General features: G+C 32.9%; 1 protein-coding gene across 1 annotated transcript in view; it reads right to left on the minus strand.

Moving 5' to 3' along the window:
• LOC134650206 (cytochrome P450 4C1-like) overlaps positions 1-21,611 on the minus strand; it is a 43,170-nt gene that overhangs the window by 16,739 nt on the left and 4,820 nt on the right. Inside the window, exons 6-7 of the mRNA XM_063505145.1 lie at positions 21,318-21,372; positions 20,860-21,064 (exon numbers count right to left, since the gene is read on the minus strand). Coding sequence (XP_063361215.1) covers positions 20,860-21,064; positions 21,318-21,372 — 260 coding nt within the window. The remainder of the gene's footprint in view (positions 1-20,859; positions 21,065-21,317; positions 21,373-21,611) is intronic.

Consider the following 21,611-nt stretch of genomic DNA (forward strand, 5'->3'; position numbering starts at 1 on the left):
GTGTGCTATGCTGAAACATGATAAGGATATAATACTTAAATTTGGTCTTCTACGATAGCTGCGCGTCTGTTCTATTTAAAACAGCGGAGTTCCCGGCAATTGATACACTTTGAAAGAGAAATAAAAATTAAGTTTGAAATTTCGTTTAAGCCACATAACAGGTGTGCTATGCTGAAACATTTTCAGGAGATTTAGGCTTCAATTAGGTCTTGTATGATAGCTGTATGTTCGTAGTATGTAAAAAAGTGGAGTACTCGGCAATTGATTTACTTTGAAAGACATGACAAAATTAAGTTTAAAATTTCGATTAATCCAAATTATTCCAAAGTACAGGTGTGCTATGCTGAAACATTTTCAGGATATAATACTTGAATTTGGTCTTGTACGGTAGCTGTGTGTCTGTTCTATTTAAACCATCGGAGTTCCCGGATGTTGATGCACTTTGAAAGAGAAATAAAAATTAAGTTTAAAATATCGTCTTCTCCAAATTTATCCTAACAACAGGTGTGCTATGCTGAAACATTTTCAGGATATAATACCTAAATTTGACCTTGTACGATAGCTGTGTATTTTATGTATTTAAAACAGCGGAGTTCCCGGATATTGATACACTTTGAACGAGAAATAAAAATTAAGTTTAAAATTTCGACTTATCTAAATTTTTCCAAATTACAGGTGTGCTATGCTGAAACATTTTCAGGATATAATACCTAAATTTGATCTTGTACCATAGCTGTATGTATGTAGTATTTAAAACAACGGAGTTCTCGGCAATTGATACACTTTGAAAGAGAAATAAAAAATAAGTTTAAAATTTCGACTAATCCAAATTATTCCAAATTACAGGTGTGCTATGCTGAAATATTTTCAGGATATAATACTTGAATTTGGTGTTGTACGGTAGCTGTGTGTCTGTTCTATTTAAAACAGCGGAGTTCTTGGATATTTATACACTTTGAAAGAGAAATAAAAATTAAGTTTAAAATATCGTCTTCTCCAAATTTATCCAAACAACAGGTGTGCTATGCTGAAACATTTTCAGGATATAATACCTGAATTTCATTTTGTATGATAGCTGTGTGTATGTAGTATTTAAAACAGCGGAGTTTCCGGCAATTGATACACTTTGAAAGAGAAATAAAAATTAAGTTTAAAATTTCGACTTAACCAAATTTTTCCAAAATACGGGTGTGCTATGCTGAAACATTTTCAGGATATGATTCTTGAATTTAGTCTTTTACGGCAGGTGTCTGTCTGTTATATTTTAAACAGCGGAGTTCCCAGCAATTGATACACATTGAAAGAGAAATAAAAATTAAGTTTGATTTTTCGTTTTAGCCACATTACAGGTGTGCTATGCTGAAAATTTTTCAGGAGATTTAGGCTTCAATTAGGTCTTGTTTGATAGCTGTATGTTCGTAGTATGTAAAAAAGCGGAGTTCTCGGCAATTGATTCACTATGAAAGAAATTACAAATTTAAGTATGAAATTTCGACTAATCCAAATTATTCCAAACTACAGGTGTGCTATGCTGAAATATTTTCAGGATATAATAGTTGAATTTGGTCTTGTACGATAGCTGTGTGTCTGTTGTATTTAAAACACCGGAGTTCCCGGCAATTGATACACTTTAAAAGCGTAATAAATATTAAGTTTGAAATTTCGTTTTAGCCACATTACAGGTGTGCTATTCTGAAACATTTTCAAGAGATTTAGGCTTCATTTAGGTCTTGTATGATAGCTGTATGTTCGTAGTATGTAATAAACTGGAGTTCTCGGCAATTTATTCATTTTGAAAGAAATAACAGATTTAAGTTTGAAATTTCGACTAATCCATATTATTCCAAAGTACAGGTGTGCTATGCTGAAACATTTTCAGGATATAATACTTGAATTTGGTCTTGTACGGTAGCTGTGTGTCTGTTATATTTAAAACAGCGGAGTTCCCGGATATTGATGCACTTTGAAAGAGAAATAAAAATTAAGTTTAAAATATCGTCTTCTCCAAATTATTCCAAAGTACAGGTGTGCTATGCTGAAACATTTTCAGGATATAATACCTAAATTTGATCTTGTACGATAGCTGTGTATCTTATGTTTTTAAAACAGCGGATTTCCCGGATATTGATACACTTTGAAAGAGAAATAAAAATTAAGTTTAAAATTTCGACTTATCTAAATTATTCCAAATTACAGGTGTGCTATGCTGAAACATTTTCAGGATATAATACCTAAATTTGATCTTGTACGATAGCTGTGTGTATGTAGTATTTAAAACAACGGAGTTCCCGGCAATTGATACACTTTGAAAGAGAAATAATAAATAAGTTTAAAATTACGACTTATCCAAATTATTCCAAATTACAGGTGTGCTATGCTGAAGCATTTTCAGGATATAATACTTGAATATGGTCTTGTACGAAAGCTGTGTGTCTGTTCTATTCAAAACAGCGGAGTTCCCCGCAATTGATACACATTGAAAGAGAAATAAAAATTAAGTTTGAAATTTCGTTTTAGCCACAATACAGGTGTGCTATGCTGAAACATTTTCAGGAGATTTAGGCTTCAATTAGGTCTTGTATGATAGCTGTATGTTCGTAGTATGTAAAAAACTGGAGTTCTCGGCAATTGATTCACTTTGAAAGAAATAACAGATTTAAGTTTGAAATTTCGACTAATCCAAATTATTCCAAACTACAGGTGTGCTATGCTGAAATATTTTCAGGATATAATACTTGAATTTGGTGTTGTACAGTAGCTGTGTGTCTGTTCTATTTAAAACAGCGGAGTTCCCTGATATTGATACACTTTGAAAGAGAAATAAAAATTAAGTTTAAAATATCGTCTTCTCCAAATTTATCCAAACAACATGTGTGCTATGCTGAAACATGTTCATGATATAATACTTGGATTTGATCTTGTCTGTTCTATTTAAAACAGCGGAGTTCCCGGAAATTGATACACTTTGAAAGATAAATAAAAATTAAGTTTGATATTTCGACTTATCAAAAATTTTCCAAATTACAGGTGTGCTATGCTGAAACATTTTCAGGATATAATACCTAAATTTGATCTTGTATGATAGCTGTGTGTATGTAGTATTTAAAACAGCGGAGTTCCCGGCAATTGATACACTTTGAAAGAGAAATAAAAATTATGTTTAAAATTTAGACTTATCCAAATTTTTCCAAAATACGGGTGTGCTATGCTGAAACATTTTCAGGATATGATTCTTGAATTTAGTCTTTTACGGCAGGTGTCTGTCTGTTATATTTTAAACAGCGGAGTTCCCAGCAATTGATACACATTGAAAGAGAAATAAAAATTAAGTTTGATTTTTCGTTTTAGCCACATTACAGGTGTGCTATGCTGAAAATTTTTCAGGAGATTTAGGCTTCAATTAGGTCTTGTTTGATAGCTGTATGTTCGTAGTATGTAAAAAAGCGGAGTTCTCGGCAATTGATTCACTATGAAAGAAATTACAAATTTAAGTATGAAATTTCGACTAATCCAAATTATTCCAAACTACAGGTGTGCTATGCTGAAATATTTTCAGGATATAATAGTTGAATTTGGTCTTGTACGATAGCTGTGTGTCTGTTGTATTTAAAACACCGGAGTTCCCGGCAATTGATACACTTTAAAAGCGTAATAAATATTAAGTTTGAAATTTCGTTTTAGCCACATTACAGGTGTGCTATTCTGAAACATTTTCAAGAGATTTAGGCTTCATTTAGGTCTTGTATGATAGCTGTATGTTCGTAGTATGTAATAAACTGGAGTTCTCGGCAATTTATTCATTTTGAAAGAAATAACAGATTTAAGTTTGAAATTTCGACTAATCCATATTATTCCAAAGTACAGGTGTGCTATGCTGAAACATTTTCAGGATATAATACTTGAATTTGGTCTTGTACGGTAGCTGTGTGTCTGTTATATTTAAAACAGCGGAGTTCCCGGATATTGATGCACTTTGAAAGAGAAATAAAAATTAAGTTTAAAATATCGTCTTCTCCAAATTATTCCTAAGTACAGGTGTGCTATGCTGAAACATTTTCAGGATATAATACCTAAATTTGATCTTGTACGATAGCTGTGTATCTTATGTTTTTAAAACAGCGGATTTCCCGGATATTGATACACTTTGAAAGAGAAATAATAAATAAGTTTAAAATTACGACTTATCCAAATTATTCCAAATTACAGGTGTGCTATGCTGAAGCATTTTCAGGATATAATACTTGAATATGGTCTTGCACGATAGCTGTGTGTATATAGTATCTACAACAGCAGAGTTCCCGGCAATTGATAAACTTTGAAAGAGAAATAAAAATTAAGTTTAAAATATCGTCTTATCCAAATTTATCCAAAAAACATGTGTGCTATGCTGAAAAATGTTTAGGATATAATACTTAAATTTGGTCTTGTACGATAGCTGTGTGTATGTTCTATTCAAAACAGCGGAGTTCCCGGCAATTGATACACATTGAAAGAGAAATAAAAATTAAGTTTGAAATTTCGTTTTAGCCACATTACAGGTGTGCTATGCTGAAACATTTTCAGGAGATTTAGGCTTCAATTAGGTCTTGTATGATAGCTGTATGTTGGTAGTATGTAAAAAAGTGGAGTTCTCGGCAATTAATTCACTTTGAAAGAAATAACAAATTTAAGTTTGAAATTTCGACTAATCCAAATTATTCCAAAGTACAGGTGTGCTATGCTGAAACATTTTTAGGATATAATACTTGAATTTGGTGTTGTACGGTAGCTGTGTGTCTGTTCTATTTAAAACAGTGGAGTTCCCGGATATTTATACACTTTGAAAGAGAAATAAAAATTAAGTTTAAAATATCGTCTTCTCCAAATTTATCCAAACAACAGGTGTGCTATGCTGAAACATTTTCAGGATATAATACCTAAATTTAATTTTGTATGATAGCTGTGTGTATGTAGTATTTAAAACAGCGGAGTTCCCGGCAATTGATACACTTTGAAAGAGAAATAAAAATTATGTTTAAAATTTAGACTTATCCAAATTTTTCCAAAATACGGGTGTGCTATGCTGAAACATTTTCAGGATATGATTCTTGAATTTAGTCTTTTACGGTAGGTGTCTGTCTGTTATATTTTAAACAGCGGAGTTCCCGGCAATTGATACACATTGAAAGAGAAATAAAAATTAAGTTTGATTTTTCGTTTTAGCCACATTACAGGTGTGCTATGCTGAAAATTTTTCAGGAGATTTAGGCTTCAATTAGGTCTTGTTTGATAGCTGTATGTTCGTAGTATGTAAAAAAGTGGAGTTCTCGGCAATTGATTCACTTTGAAAGAAATTACAAAATTAAGTATGAAGTTTCGAATAATCCAAATTATTCCAAATTACAGGTGTGCTATGCTGAAATATTTTCAGGATATAATAGTTGAATTTGTTCTTGTACGATAGCTGTGTGTCTGTTGTATTTAAAACACCGGAGTTCCCGGCAACTGATACACTTTGAAAGTGTAATAAAAATTAAGTTTGAAATTTCGTTTAAGCCACATTACAGGTGTGATATTCTGAAACATTTTCAGTAGATTTAGGCTTCAATTAGGTCTTGTATGATAGCTGTATGTTGGTAGTATGTAAAAAAGTGGAGTTCTCGGCAATTAATTCACTTTGAAAGAAATAACAAATTTAAGTTTGAAATTTCGACTAATCCAAATTATTCCAAAGTACAGGTGTGCTATGCTGAAACATTTTCAGAATATAATACTTGAATTTGGTGTTGTACGGTAGCTGTGTGTCTGTTCTATTTAAAACTGCGGAGTTCCCGGATATTTATACACTTTGAAAGAGAAATAAAAATTAAGTTTAAAATATCGTCTTCTCCAAATTTATCCAAACAACAGGTGTGCTATGCTGAAACATTTTCAGGATATAATACCTAAATTTAATTTTGTATGATAGCTGTGTGTATGTAGTATTTAAAACAGCGGAGTTTCCGGCAATTTATACACTTTGAAAGAGAAATAAAAATTAAGTTTAAAATTTCGACTTATCCAAATTTTTCCAAAATACGGGTGTGCTATGCTGAAACATTTTCAGGGTATGATTCTTGAATTTAGTCTTATACGGTAGCTGTCTGTCTGTTATATTTTAAACAGCGGAGTTCCCGGCAATTGATACACATTGAAAGAGAAATTAAAATTAAGTTTGATTTTTCGTTTTAGCCACATTACAGGTGTGCTATGCTGAAAAATTTTCAGGAGATTTAGGCTTCAATTAGGTCTTGTTTGATAGCTGTATGTTCGTAGTATGTAAAAAAGTGGAGTTCTCGGCAATTGATGCACTATGAAAGAAATTACAAAATTAAGTATGAAATTTCGACTAATCCAAATTATTCCAAACTACAGGTGTGCTATGCTGAAATATTTTCAGGATATAATAGTTGAATTTGGTCTTGTACGATAGCTGTGTGTCTGTTGTATTTAAAACACCGGAGTTCCCGGCAATTGATACACTTTAAAAGCGTAATAAATATTAAGTTTGAAATTTCGTTTTAGCCACATTACAGGTGTGCTATTCTGAAACATTTTCAAGAGATTTAGGCTTCAGTTAGGTCTTGTATGATAGCTGTATGTTCGTCGTATGTAATAAACTGGAGTTCTCGGCAATTAATTCACTTTGAAAGAAATAACAGATTTAAGTTTGAAATTTCGACTAATCCAAATTATTCCAAAGTACAGGTGTGCTATGCTGAAACATTTTCAGGATATAATACTTGAATTTGGTCTTGTACGGTAGCTGTGTGTCTGTTCTATTTAAAACAGCGGAGTTCCCGGATATTGATGCACTTTGAAAGAGAAATAAAAATTAAGTTTAAAATATCGTCTTCTCCAAATTATTCCAAAGTACAGGTGTGCTATGCTGAAACATTTTCAGGATATTATACCTAAATTTGATCTTGTACGATAGCTGTGTATCTTATGTATTTAAAACAGCGGAGTTCCCGGATATTGATACACTTTGAAAGAGAAATAAAAATTAAGTTTAAAATTTAGACTTATCTAATTTTTTCCAAATTACAGGTGTGCTATGCTGAAACATTTTCAGGATATAATACCTAAATTTGATCTTGTACGATAGCTGTGTGTATGTAGTATTTAAAACAACGGAGTTCCCGGCAATTGATACACTTTGAAAGAGAAATAAAAATTAAGTTTAAAATATCGTCTTATCCAAATTTATCCAAAAAACATGTGTGCTATGCTGAAACATGTTTAGGATATAATACTTAAATTTGGTCTTGTACGATAGCTATGTGTCTTTTCTATTCAAAACAGCGGAGTTAAAGGGAAATAAAAATTAAGTTGAAATTTTGATTCAGCCAAACTACATGCGTGGTATTCTGAAATAGTTTTAGGTGATTTAGGCTTCAATTAGGTCTTGTATGATAGCTGTTTGTTCGTAGTTTATAAAACAGTGGAGTTCCCGGCAATTGATTCACTTTGAAAGTAATAATGAAATTAAGTTTGAAATTTCTATATAGCCAAATTACGCGTGTGCTCTGCTGAAATATTTACAGGAGATTTAGACTTGAATTTGGTCCTGTGTGATAGCAGTGTGTCCTTTATATAGAAAACAGCGGAGTTTTCGACCTCTTATGCACTTTTAAAAGTTATATTAACCTAAATCGTCCTACCGCGCTTATGGTCATGTCAATGAACCCTTGTTAGGTCATTGACCCCGCAGGGGTTCATCGTCCCGCCACGTAAAAGTTTTATAACTACAATTTCTCGAAATTTTGAGTGTATTGTGCAAGATCAGACGGTAAAAATGGATGTATGGACAAAAAAGGCATCTCTGAGAACATTAACTACAAATTGTATCTATTTTTGTAATTACGTGATATGCTAAGTTCACACGTGCTATGCTGATGTTATTTAACAATGCACAGACGTATATTGGCCATACTACCTACGTCTTAAAGGGTGTAGAGTAAGACCAAAGAAAGTCTGCAGCGCAATAATTTGACAGCGAATTAAAAAACTACATATGGCAATGTTTTTTAGCAGTCAGTAAACGTCATGCACTATGGTATGTGATTGTCAAAATCGTTTAAATATTCGTTGTGTTTTGTGATGAACGGAAAAAACATGGTGAAACTTTACAAAATCGGCGTGCGGGAGTTACTTTTCCGCATGACGAATAATTTTACACTTGTAAAAAGTCAGCACGAGGCGATTCAAGCTGAAAAACGACAATGTTTACAAAATTTGGAGTTGCTGACGGGTAAGTGGAATGAAACATCTTAATACTCCACCATACGTACCTATTTAGATAATATAATATTGAATAATTTTACGGTTTAGACTCACTTGTTTTAAGTCACTCGCGCGACATGTTTCGGAGAGCCTAGGTCTGTACGCGATACACGGCCGTCGTGAACGCTGCTCGCACTGTTAGTGCTTGAGAAAGGAGACCTAGGCTCTCCGAAACATGTCGCGCGAGTGACTTAAAACAAGTGAGTCTAAACCGTAAAATTATTCAATGTTAGCATGTCTCACAACAGTTTAAATTCGAATATAATATTGGTTTAGACTAAGGTTTCACAGCCAATTAAACACATCTAATAGGTATAGGCATACTCACCATATGAACTTCCTCTAACATTTCGAGAAACTCATTGGTACTAGCCGGGTTTCGAGCTCGAACCCACAACCTCCATGCTTATGCTCACGGCATGGGCACTAGTTAAAGCTAAAATATTTTTTTAATATATGTTTATTGTTTTAATGGTTTATTTCGTTTTTCCGAAAACTGTAGTACGCAAATTGCGGGCAATTTCTCTGTCACATTCTCCCAATATTATTTATCAATATTAGTATTATGTCTACATATTAATAGTGACATGTATTGTTGGAATGAAATTTATTTTACCATAAAAATTAAGCTGTGCATGTACAGTTTAATTTTTTCATAGATGGTAAATAGATTTAGATTTATTTATTTCATAATATGAAATTACAATATAAATTATTTTACACTAATCTATACGAATTTATATTATGATCGTCAAGTAGGAAAATAACAATTGATTATAATTATACAAATGTCAAGCAATACACAATTTAAAAACCATTATAAGCAATCGATTAATAATTAACTAAATTATTTACAATGTCAAATAATATAAAATAAAATAATAAAAAAAAACAACAATGTCAATATGGCTAAGCTAAGCACGGATATCTCATAATGATCGTCAAATTAAAATAAAATAAAATGAAAAACAGGTCAATAGAAAACTAAAATGATAAACAAGTCAATAGAAAAATAAATTACATTCAATTTGGATTATTACATGTCATTTCCATATATTCATTTACAGAATATAATGGATTATCCAATAAAAAGAGTCTCAATTGGCGTTCAAATGTTTCGTCAGATGGTTCAGTTCGCAATTTTGTGGGTAGACGCTCATAATACGTTGGCCCTATCACCCTCGGATTCTTGACTGAAAGTGCCATGCGACGCGGCACTGTGCGTAGTCTCCCCGTGGATCGGAGCTGTTTGCCCCGCAACCTCGACGCGATTAAACATGGTTAAATTGTTTCTCACAAACATCAATATTTGAAATATGTATAAGGAGTAGTGCGTCATGATTCGATGTTGTTTAAAAAGTTTTTTACACGGATGTCTGCCTTGGACTCCTGCCAGTAATCGAATAGCTCTTTTTTGGAGTATTAAGACTCGCTTGGCATCGGTAGAATTTCCCCATATCAACGTACCATAGGATATTAAGGAGTGGAAATGGGAAAAGTATACAGCTTTTAATGATTTTCTCGTTATGAGTGGCTGCAGTTTTTTAATGGCAAAGACAGCACTACTCAACTTATTACATAATTGGTCAACATGACACTTCCAGCCAAGATTCGAGTCAACTGTAAAGCCCAGGAATTTGCTCACAGTACACAAAGACATTGGACCATCGGCAATGCACAAAGGCACCCTAGTGTCACGACCGGAAAAAATCATGACGTTAGACTTTGCGACGTTCAAGAGTAGGCCATTTGATGAGAACCACAGTTGCAGCTGCTCACATGCATCATGAATTATCTCCGCAAGCAGGTCATGGGTTTCGGCCCTCACGACGACTGTCGTGTCATCCTCGAAAAGTACGGGAGTGCCACTTGTGATTGCCGACGGAAGATCATTAACGAATAATAAAAATAACGTATTTCCAATCGCTGACCCCTGGGGAACACCTAAGTTGACGCTACCAACATCCGATGTCATTATTTTTCCATTCGCTGTCACTTTCACAACCTGCTTACGGTCAGACAAAAACGAAGTGAACAACTTATGTGCACAATCTACGATACCGTACAGACTCAGCTTAGTTAACAGCAAATTGTGGTTAATAACATCAAAAGTATGGTAGTAATTTCACAAGTATCAAGACTATTTAATCCATTTTCTGTGGTGTTGTCGCATACTGATTTTTAAAAACTACTTTTAATCTAGCGCTGCAGACTTTCTTTGGTCTTACTCTAGTGGGTTTTAAGTCTGATATGTCCCATTATGTCGCTTATACACTGACTCTTGAAATTTGGTATATATTAACCTAAATCGTCCTACCGCGCTTATGGTCATGTCAATGGTTTACCCTTGAATTGCCGACAGACATTTCATCGAATGTTATTTCGAAGACAACGTTTCAAGTATTTTCATTTCATCGACAAGTCATTGCGTCGAAGAATCGATACTAGTAAATTTAAATCTCGCACTTTTAATTGGTACTCGAGTTATTATGCATATAGTTTATATCGTGGTATTTCTTTACGGGTTGTCTTGTTTAATTTTGGATTGCATTTAATAAAATTTATTACGCATAATATTATTTCAATTTGTAATATTTCATATTTATTTAATATTTGTAATACTTTGAAAGCCGTTCGTTTCTGTATGGGGTCGCAGTTCTAACCTAACCTAAACCTACTTTGGTAGCCGTTCGTTTCTGTGTGGGGTCGCAGTTCTAACCTAACCTAAACCTACTTTGATAGCCGTTTATTTCTGTGTGGGGTCGGAGTTCTAACCTAACGTAAACCTACTTTGAAAGCCGTTCGTTTCTCTGCGTGGTCGCAGTTCTAACCTAACCTAAACCTACTTTGAAAACCGTTCGTTTCTGTGTGGGTTCTCAGTTCTAATCTAACCTGACCGAAACCTACTTAGTTTTATTATACATATTTGTATGAGATAATTATATACATCATTTTAAAATTCTTACAACAGAAAAATGTATAAATGTGTATATACATATAAAAATTTATTAAAGTAATACGTCAAACAAATGAATTTCAATGTTTAGTAGTTGAGTCAATTAAAATAATTTGAAACGAATCAGCGATCAAGTAATATTCATTGAATAGTATTTCTACGCAGTAAGAAAAATTGAAATAAGTAGTATATGAAACAAAATAACGCCAAAGAATATTACGAGTACTAATGTTTCGATGAATCGTTGTCGATGAAATAATATTCGATGAAAAGTTTGTCGACAAAACAAGGGTACACCCATGTCAATGAACCCTTGTTAGGTCATTGACCCCACATGGGTTCATTGACCCCACACGTAAGTTTTATTACCCCAATTTTTCGAATTTTGAGTGCATGGTGTAAGATCAGATGGTAAAAATGGATGGATGGAAACGGCGATGTTCCCGGCAATTGCTACACTTTTAATGAGTACACTTAAAACAAGTGCGCTATGCTGAACCATTTTCAGAATTTAATTCTTTAATTTGGTCTAGTATGATAGCTATGTGTCTGTAGTATTTAAAACAGCGGAGTTCCCGGCAATTGATATACTTTGAAAGAGAAATAAAAATTAAGTTTGAAATTTCGATTCAGCCAAACTACATGCGTGCTATGCTGAAATATTTTTAGGAGATTCAGGCTTAAATTAGATGTTGTATGATAGCTGTGTGTTCGTAGTTTATAAAACAGTGGAGTTCCCGGCAATTGATTGACTTTGAAAGTAATAATGAAATTAAGTTTGAAATTTCGATATAGCCAAATTACGCGTGTGCTATGCTGAAATATTTACAGGAGATTTAGAATTGAATTTGGTCCTGTATGATAGCTGTGTGTCCTTGATATAGAAAACAGCGGAGTTTTCGACCTTTTATGCACTTTTAAAAGTTATATTAACCTAAATCGTCCTACCGCGCTTATGGTCATGTCAATGAAACCTTGTTAGGTCATTGATCCCGCATGGGTTCATTGACCCGCCACGTAAAAGTTTTATAACCACATTTCTCGAATTTTGAGTGTATTGTGCAAGATCAGACGGTAAAAATGGATGGATGGACAAAAAAGGCTCTCTGAGAACATTAACTACAAATTTTATCTATTTGTGACGTCCCACGGGAAAAGGTACCTTATGGGCGTTTCTAGTTTCGGAGATATTCAATGTTTTGTAAAAAGGTGAAAAAATGCTCAATTTCTTTTTATTGTGTGATCTGAAACCTAAATGCTTAACGTTTGTTTACCTGTTTCTATTTTTGTTATAAGTGACTTATAAGCTTAGTAATGTCGTTTCAAAGTTTAGTAGAAAAGGTACCTTATGGAAATGTAATTGAAAAATTCCCAAAAAGAACTAGTCAATACGAGAAAAGAAGTTTGGTAGAGAAGTGTATTTGCATTCAGAAAAACTAATTTGATAATTTCAGTTCTGGTCGGGGGGCCTAGCCAATATTATAAACGTACATTACAAATCCGAGTAGCCTGCTATTATACCAAAGTTACTCTCGTCAAGTCTTTCTTAACTAGAATAATCTTCATTTGGTTCAGTCTTATGCAAGAAATCTGCCATTGGTTTGCTGAAAAATGCCAATACCCGACGCATTCCTATAGGTAATATCTGAGGTCATCGAACCTCAAAGCCGCTTGTCTACAATGGCAACCAAAATATATTATTTATAAGAAATAGACGATTTATACCATCTTAACCCCAAAATATTATTAGTCTATCCTAACTTTTCCATCATCATCAATGCCTCATCATGTAACTTAACCACAAGGTACCTTTTCTTTACATACAAATTATTGGTATTTTTTTAGATTATTATGACGAGGAACTAATTAAATTTGTGGCAGTTTAATGTAAATTAAGATTTTCAATTGGACGTAGTTACAAAAAGTTAAACAAAAGTTATGGCAGTTTAAAGTTTGAATCGGTATTCCTCTATACTGGTAGATATTTTTTATACTATGTGTTTGGATGAAAAACGAGCCAATTCGCCTTTTATATATTTATAGATACATTGTTCAGTTTCATGCAACATTTGTCGAGATATTTGACCAAATGTGTGTTGGATCCTTTTCATAAAAATACACTTTTCATAGACTCTCGTTTTTTTTTTAAATTATGCAATAAGGATCCATTCAATAAAATTGGATAAAAACCATAAATATATTATTATTAAAAACAATTTAATTAATTATTATGTATTATTTTACCATAAAAAATGAAATTAGTTTTGCTAAACACTATTAAACCTAATAATGATCACAAAATTTCTTAAAAATTACCTATTACCGTTTTAAATTTAGAGTTTATAATTAAAATAAGTCCGACTCACGCTTGACTGCACATTTCTAATAGGTTTTCCTGTCATCTATAGGTAAAGAACTATTTTGTGTATTTTCTTCAAAACGTTAGACCCAGTAGTTTCGGAGATAAGGCGGGGAATGGTCATTTATTGCATATATTCTTGAAGAACTGCTAAACTATTAATCATAAAATTATAAAAAAAATGTATTTGAGATCCTAACAATGAGCTCTTTCATTTGATATATAACGCGATATAGTTCTATCTCTTGTGAATATCTTGAAGTTCGAATACGGCAGTGTGTGTCCTTAATTAATATAGAAAACAGCGGAGTTCTCCAACTTGTATGCACTTTTAAAAGTTATATTAACCTAAATCATCCTACCGCGCTTATGGTCATGTTAATGAACCCTTGTTAGGCCATTAACCCCACATGGGTTCATTGACCCCACACGTAAAAGTTTTATAACCCCAATTTCTCATATTTTGAGTGCATGGTGTAAGATCAGACGGTAAAAATAGATGGATGGAAACAGCGGAGTTCCCGGCAATTGATACACGTTGAAAGAGAAATAAAAATTAAGTTTGGAAAAATATTTTAAAGTTAAATATTTCGAGAGCCCATCGATAGTTTTGTATGTAAACCTAACATACTGCACGAAAAAATTTTCTGCGCACTAGATTTCATCGTTCTTCATCTGCGTAATCGGCCTAAATTATTTTACATGACCACTAAGGCCGCCATTATCATTGCAAAACTTCAAGTTGTTTTCTTGTCAGACATTTTGTTTCCGAGTGAAAATAATAAATAAGCGTAATGTTTGTATCTCTTTTTCTCATCATCGCGTCTCATCTAAACATTGCCTCGCAGAGTAATTATATGGTAAAAAATATATCACCACCACGTCTAAAGGTGGTAAAGATAACCAAATTAGTACATTTAAACTACGCGGCACGTCGTGCACGACGTCGACTCGACGTCGATTCGAGGTGCCTCATTTTGGTCACCTAAATTGTGCTACCTAAAATAGGTGCCTTTCTCGGAATATTGACCAATAATGTTTGCTGGGATGTGTATCAATTGCCGGGAACTCCGCTGTTTAAAATATAACAGACACACAGCTACCGTAAAAGACCAAATTCAAGAATCATATCCGGAAAATGTTTCAGCATAGCACACACAGCTATCGTGCAAGACCAAATTCAAGTATTATATCCTGAAAATGCTTCAGCATAGCACACCTGTAATTTGGAATAATTTGGATAAGTCGAAATTTTAAACTTATTTATTATTTCTCTTTCAAAGTGTATCAATTGCCGGGAACTCCGTTGTTTTATATACTACATACACACAGCTATCGTACAAGATCAAATTTAGGTATTATATCCTGAAAATGTTTCAGCATAGCACACCTGTAATCTGGAAAAATTTAGATAAGTCGAAATTTTAAACTTAATTTTTATTTCTCTTTCAAAGTGTATCAATATCCGGGAACTCCGATGTTTTAAAAACATAAGATACACAGCTATCGTACAAGATCAAATTTAGGTATTATATCCTGAAAATGTTTCAGCATAGCACACCTGTACTTTGGAATAATTTGGATTAGTCGAAATTTTAAGCTTAAATCTGTTATTTCTTTCAAAGTGAATTAATTGCCGAGAACTTCAGTTTATTACATACTACAAACATACAGCTATCATACAAGACCTAACTGAAGCCTAAATCTCTTGAAAATGTTTCAGAATAGCACACCTGTAATGTGGCTAAAACGAAATTTCAAACTTAATATTTATTACGCTTTTAAAGTGTATCAATTGCCGGGAACTCCGGTGTTTTAAATACAACAGACACACAGCTATCGCACAAGACCAAATTCAACTATTATAGCCTGAAAATGTTTCAGCATAGCACACCTGTAGTTTGGAATAATTTGGATTAGTCGAAATTTCATTCTTAATTTTGTAATTTCTTTCATAGTGAATCAATTGCCGTGAACTCCACTTTTTTACATACTACGAACATACAGCTATCAAACAAGACCTAATTAAAGCCTAAATCTCCTGAAAATTTTTCAGCATAGCACACCTGTAATGTGGCCAAAACGAAAAATCAAACTTAATTTTTATTTCTCTTTCAATGTGTATCAATTGCCGGGAACTCCGCTGTTTAAAATATAACAGACAGACACCTACCGTAAAAGACTAAATTCAAGAATCATATCCTGAAAATGTTTCAGCATAGCACACCCGTATTTTGGAAAAATTTGGACAAGTCGAAATTTTAAACTTAATTTTTATTTCTCTTTCAAAGTGTATCAATTGCCGGGAACTCCGCTGTTTTAAATACTACATACAAACAGCTATCATATAAAATTAAACTTAGGTATTATATCCTGAAAATGTTTCAGCATAGCACACCTGTTGTTTGGATAAATTTGGAGAAGACGATATTTTAAAGTTTATTTTTATTTCTCTTTCAAAGTGTATAAATATACGGGAACTCCGCTGTTTTAAATAGAACAGACACACAGCTACCGTACAACACCAAATTCAAGTATTATATCCTGAAAATGTTTCAGCATAGCACACCTGTACTTTGGAATAATTTGGATTAGTCGAAATTTCAAACTTAAATTTGTTATTTCTTTCAAAGTGAATTAATTGCCAAGAACTCCACTTTTTTACATACTAATAACATACAGCTATCATACAAGACCTAATCGAAGCCTAAATCTACTGAAAATGTTTCAGAATATCACACCTGTAATGTGGCTAAAACGAAATTTCAAACTTAATTTTTATTACGCTTTCAAAGTGTATCACTTGCAGGGAACTCCGGTGTTTTAAATACAACAGACACACAGCTATCGTACAAGACCAAATTCAACTATTATATCCTGATAATATTTCAGCATAGCACACCTGTAATTTGAAATAATTTGGATTAGTCGAAACTTCATACTTAATTTTGTAATTTCTTTCAAAGTGAATCAATTGCCGAGAACTCCATTTTTTTACATACTACGAACATACAGCTATCAAACAAGACCTAATTGAAGCCTAAATCTCCTGAAAATATTTCAGCATAGCACACCTGTAATGTGGCTAAAACGAAATTTCAAACTTAATTTTTATTTCTCTTTCAATGTGTATCAATTGCCGGGAACTCCGCTGTTTTGAATAGAACATACACACAGCTATCGTACAAGACCAAATTTAAGTATTATATCCTAAACATGTTTCAGCATAGCACACATGTTTTTTGGATAAATTTGGATAAGACGATATTTTAAACTTAATTTTTATTTCTCTTTCAAAGTTTATCAATTGCCGGGAACTCCGCTGTTTTAAATACTATATACACACAGCTATCGTACAAGACCAAATAAAAGTATTATATCCTGAAAATGCTTCAGCATAGCACACCTGTAATTTGGAATAATTTGGATTAGTCGAAATTTTAAACTTATTTTTTATTTCTCTTTCAAAGTGTATCAATATCCGGAAACTCCGCTGTTTTAAATAGAACAGACACACAGCTACTGTACAAGACCAAGTTTAAGTATTATATCCTGAAAATGTTTCAGCATAGCACACCTGTACTTTGGAATAATTTGGATTAGTCGAAATTTTAAACTTAATTTTGTCATGTCTTTCAAAGTGAATCAATTGCCGAGAACTCCACTTTTTTACATACTACGAACATACAGCTATCATATAAGACCTAATTGAAGCCTAAATCTCCTGAAAATGTTTCAGCATAGCACACCTGTAATGTGGCTTAAACGAAATTTCAAACTTAATTTTTATTTCTCTTTCAAAGTGTATCAATTGCCGGGAACTCCGCTGTTTTAAATAGAACAGATGCACAGCTATCGTACAAGACCAAATTTAAGTATTATATCCTGAACATGTTTCAGCATAGCACACATGTTGTTTGGATAAATTTGGATAAGACGATATTTTAAAGTTTATTTTTATTTCTCTTTCAAAGTGTATAAATATACGGGAACTCCGCTGTTTTAAATAGAACAGACACACAGCTACCGTACAACACCAAATTCAAGTATTATATCCTGAAAATGTTTCAGCATAGCACACCTGTACTTTGGAATAATTTGGATTAGTCGAAATTTCAAACTTAAATTTGTTATTTCTTTCAAAGTGAATTAATTGCCAAGAACTCCACTTTTTTACATACTACTAACATACAGCTATCATACAAGACCTAATCGAAGCCTAAATCTACTGAAAATGTTTCAGCATAGCACACCTGTAATGTGGCTTAAACGAAATTTCAAACTTAATTTTTATTTCTCTTTCAAAGTTTATTAATTGCCGGGAACTCCTCTGTTTTAAATAGAACAGACACACAGCTACCGTACAAGACCAAATTTAAGTATTATATCCTGAAAATGTTTCAGCATAGCACACCTGTACTTTGGAATAATTTGGATTAGTCGAAATTTTAAACAGTATTTTGTCATTTCTTTCAAAGTGTTTCAATTGCCTAGAACTCCACTTTTTTACATACTACGAACATACAGCTATCATATAAGACCTAATTGAAGCCAAAATCTCCTGAAAATATTTCAGCATAGCACACCTGTAATGTGGCTAAAACGAAATTTCAAACTTAATTTTTTTTTACCTTTCAAAGTGTATTAATTGCCGGGAACTCCGCTGTTTTAAATAGAACAGACACACAGCTATCGTACAAGACCAAATTTAAGTATTATATCCTGAACATGTTTCAGCATAGCACACATGTTTTTTGGATAAATTTGGATAAGACGATATTTTAAACTTAATTTTTATTTCTCTTTCAAAGTTTATCAATTGCCGGGAACTCCGCTGTTTTAAATACTATATACACACAGCTATCATACAAGATGAAAGTCAAGTATTATATCCTGAAAATGTTTCAGCATAGCACACCTGTAATGTGGAATAATTTGGATAAGTCAAAATTTTAAACTTAATTTTTATTTCTTTTTTAAAGTGTATCAATATCCGGGAACTCCGCTGTTTTAAATACATAAGACACACAGCTATCATAGAAGGTTAAATTTAGGTATTATATCCTGAAAATGTTTCAGCATAGCACACCTGTTATTTGGATAAATTTGGAGAAGACGATATTTTAAACTTAATTTTTATTTCTCTTTCAAAGTGTATCAATATCCGGGAACTCCGCTGTTTTAAATATAACAGACACACAGCTACCGTACAAGACCAAATTCAAGTATTATATGTTGAAAATGTTTCAGCATAGCACACCTGTACTTTGGAATAATTTGGATTAGTCGAAATTTCAAACTTAATTTTGTCATTTAATTCAAAGTGAATCAATTGCCGAGAACTCCACTTTTTTATATACTACGAACATACAGCTATCATACAAGACCTAATTGAAGCCTAAATCTCCTGAAAATGTTTCAGCATAGCACACCTGTAATTTGGAAGAATTTAGATAAGTCGAAATTGTAAACTAAATTTTTATTTATCTTTCAATGTGTATCAGTATCCGGGAACTCCACTGTTTTAAATACAACAGACACACAGCTATCGTACAAGACCAAATTCAAGTATTATATCCTGTAATTGTTTCAGCATAGTACACATGTTATTTGGATAAATTGAAATTTCAAACTTAATTTTTATTTACATTTCAATGTGTATCTACTGCCAGGAACTCCGCTGTTTAATATACTACGAACAAACAGCTATCATACCAGACCAAATTCAAGCTTAAATCTCCTGAAAATATTTCAGCATAGCACGCATGTGTTTTGGCAAAATCGACATTTCAACCTTAATTTTTATTTACATTTCATTGTGTATCTACTGCCAGGAACTCCGCTGTTTAATATACTACGAACAAACAGCTATCATACCAGACCAAATTCAAGCTTAAATCTCCTGAAAATATTTCAGCATAGCACGCATGTGTTTTGGCAAAATTGACATTTCAACCTTAACATTTAATTTCTTTCAAAGTGAATGAATTCCCGGGAATTCCTCTGTTTAATATACTACGAACATACAGCTATCATACAAGACCTAATTGAAACCTAAATATCTTGAAAATGTTTCAGCATAGCACACCTGTAATGTGGCTAAAACGAAATTTCAAACTTAATTTTTATTTCGCTTTCAATGTTTATCAATTGCCGGGAACTCCGCTGTTTTAATACTACAGACACACAGTTATCATACAAGAGCAAATTCAAGCCTAAGTCTCCTGAAAATATTTTAGCAATTTATGTCTCTATATTGAAAAATGTCAAAATTTCAAAGAAAATGGTTTTCTACACTTTAACTGTCACACTAGGGCCAGGCACTCTTAAGTTCTGTATACATTAAATACACAGCTATCATTTTAGATTAAAAATACGCTTAGAACTTTTAAAAATATTTTTGTATATAGAACGTGTAATTTTTAAATTTGAATTTTATGAAAGTTATGTTTTTTTTGCTTCCTCGCTTGATTTAAAACCGAGAACTCCTAAGTTCTGTAATCAATAGAGCAAGAGCTTTCGTTTGGAACCAAATATACGTCTGTGCGTTGTTAAATAACCTCAGCATAGCACGTGTGAACTTAGCATATCACATAATTACACAAATAGATAAAATTTGTAGTTAATGTTCTCAGAGATGCTTTTTTTGTGTCAGGAACTCTTTGTTACTACGTGTCGAGGCTAGGATATTTTTTTCATCCCATTAGTAACAAAATGATATGCTAGTGTGTGAACTTAGCATATCATTTTGTGAAATTCCATAGAATTGGTTTTTACGATAAAAACGCCAGAACTATTGCTAAAAAGTATCAGGAACTCTAGAACTATGGTGCATGCTAATAGAACTCCAAAAAAAACGTGATCTGCTGGACTTTGATATGCCAACTTCACAGACATTAAGACAGGGTTCTCGAAAATATTTTCTTAAAAATATAATAATGTTCTGAAATGATTATTATCTAGGTGACAGCTTGTGAATATTTGTTATGCCTTGTGGCCTTGCCTGACTCCACAGTCATGATACCTACATCGCTGTCGATCGCTTACAGAAGGAAGAAAACGCTCTACAATCCTCTTTCAATTTCCACTACTTATCCTTTCTGCTTATTCTTAAAGTCTTTTTCACCCACTGTAGCACGCCCTTTTCCTTGGCCCAATTTAATCTTTGTATCCAACATATATCTAATCATTGCCATTTTTGTCAAGCACCTAACCCAAACTACAAAAACGGCATACTTACTCCTTATAAACAGCTTCTTGGACATTGGGATGGCGGGCGAGCATGAGCAAAGTATAGCACGCTCCTATGGCTGATGTGTCAGTGCCTGCACCTATGATCACCTTCGATTCTTCTAGAAGCTCTGTGTCGTTAAACTTCTTTTCTTCTTCTGGCGTCTCCATTAACAACTCCACTAAGGTTCGCATCATCTTTGGTGCCGTAGCATCTAAAATTAAATTGTAATGTCTCGACACTTCGACTTTGGAACTTTTTATTGCTTTGGCGTCTAATCAATAGATCTATTTATTTAACACCAATTTTACATCGTGTCAGTATTTTTTAATTGGTAGTATTAAATTAAACTGGCAAAGATTATCAACAGATAAAATTAAATCACTGCCAGAAGCATGAGAAATCTTCATGATTGGTGGTATACGAGTATGCTAAGACAAACAACTAAAACATTTGCTTTCACTTACCACTTTCTTTCTTTTCACATAACCTGTTTAAGGCTTTTCTTTTTTCTACTATAATCTGAAAAAGTAAGTCAAACTAAGTCTTAAGCCATTACCTATTTTAATGATGTGAATAGAAGACAAGAAAACAGAAACTAAAGTCACCCAGAATAAGTAGGTACCTAAACTGACAACAGTTTAAAAAATACTGATTCATCAGATCATCAGACTTTTTAGTAAAAATATGAGTCAGAAGGAAAAGAAGTATGAAACCAAAAGCAAATTTAAGCCAATAAACGTCGATAAGTAATATTCATA

The sequence above is a fragment of the Cydia amplana genome, chromosome 8 (genome assembly GCF_948474715.1).
Source record: "Cydia amplana chromosome 8, ilCydAmpl1.1, whole genome shotgun sequence".
NCBI lineage: Eukaryota > Metazoa > Arthropoda > Insecta > Lepidoptera > Tortricidae > Cydia > Cydia amplana.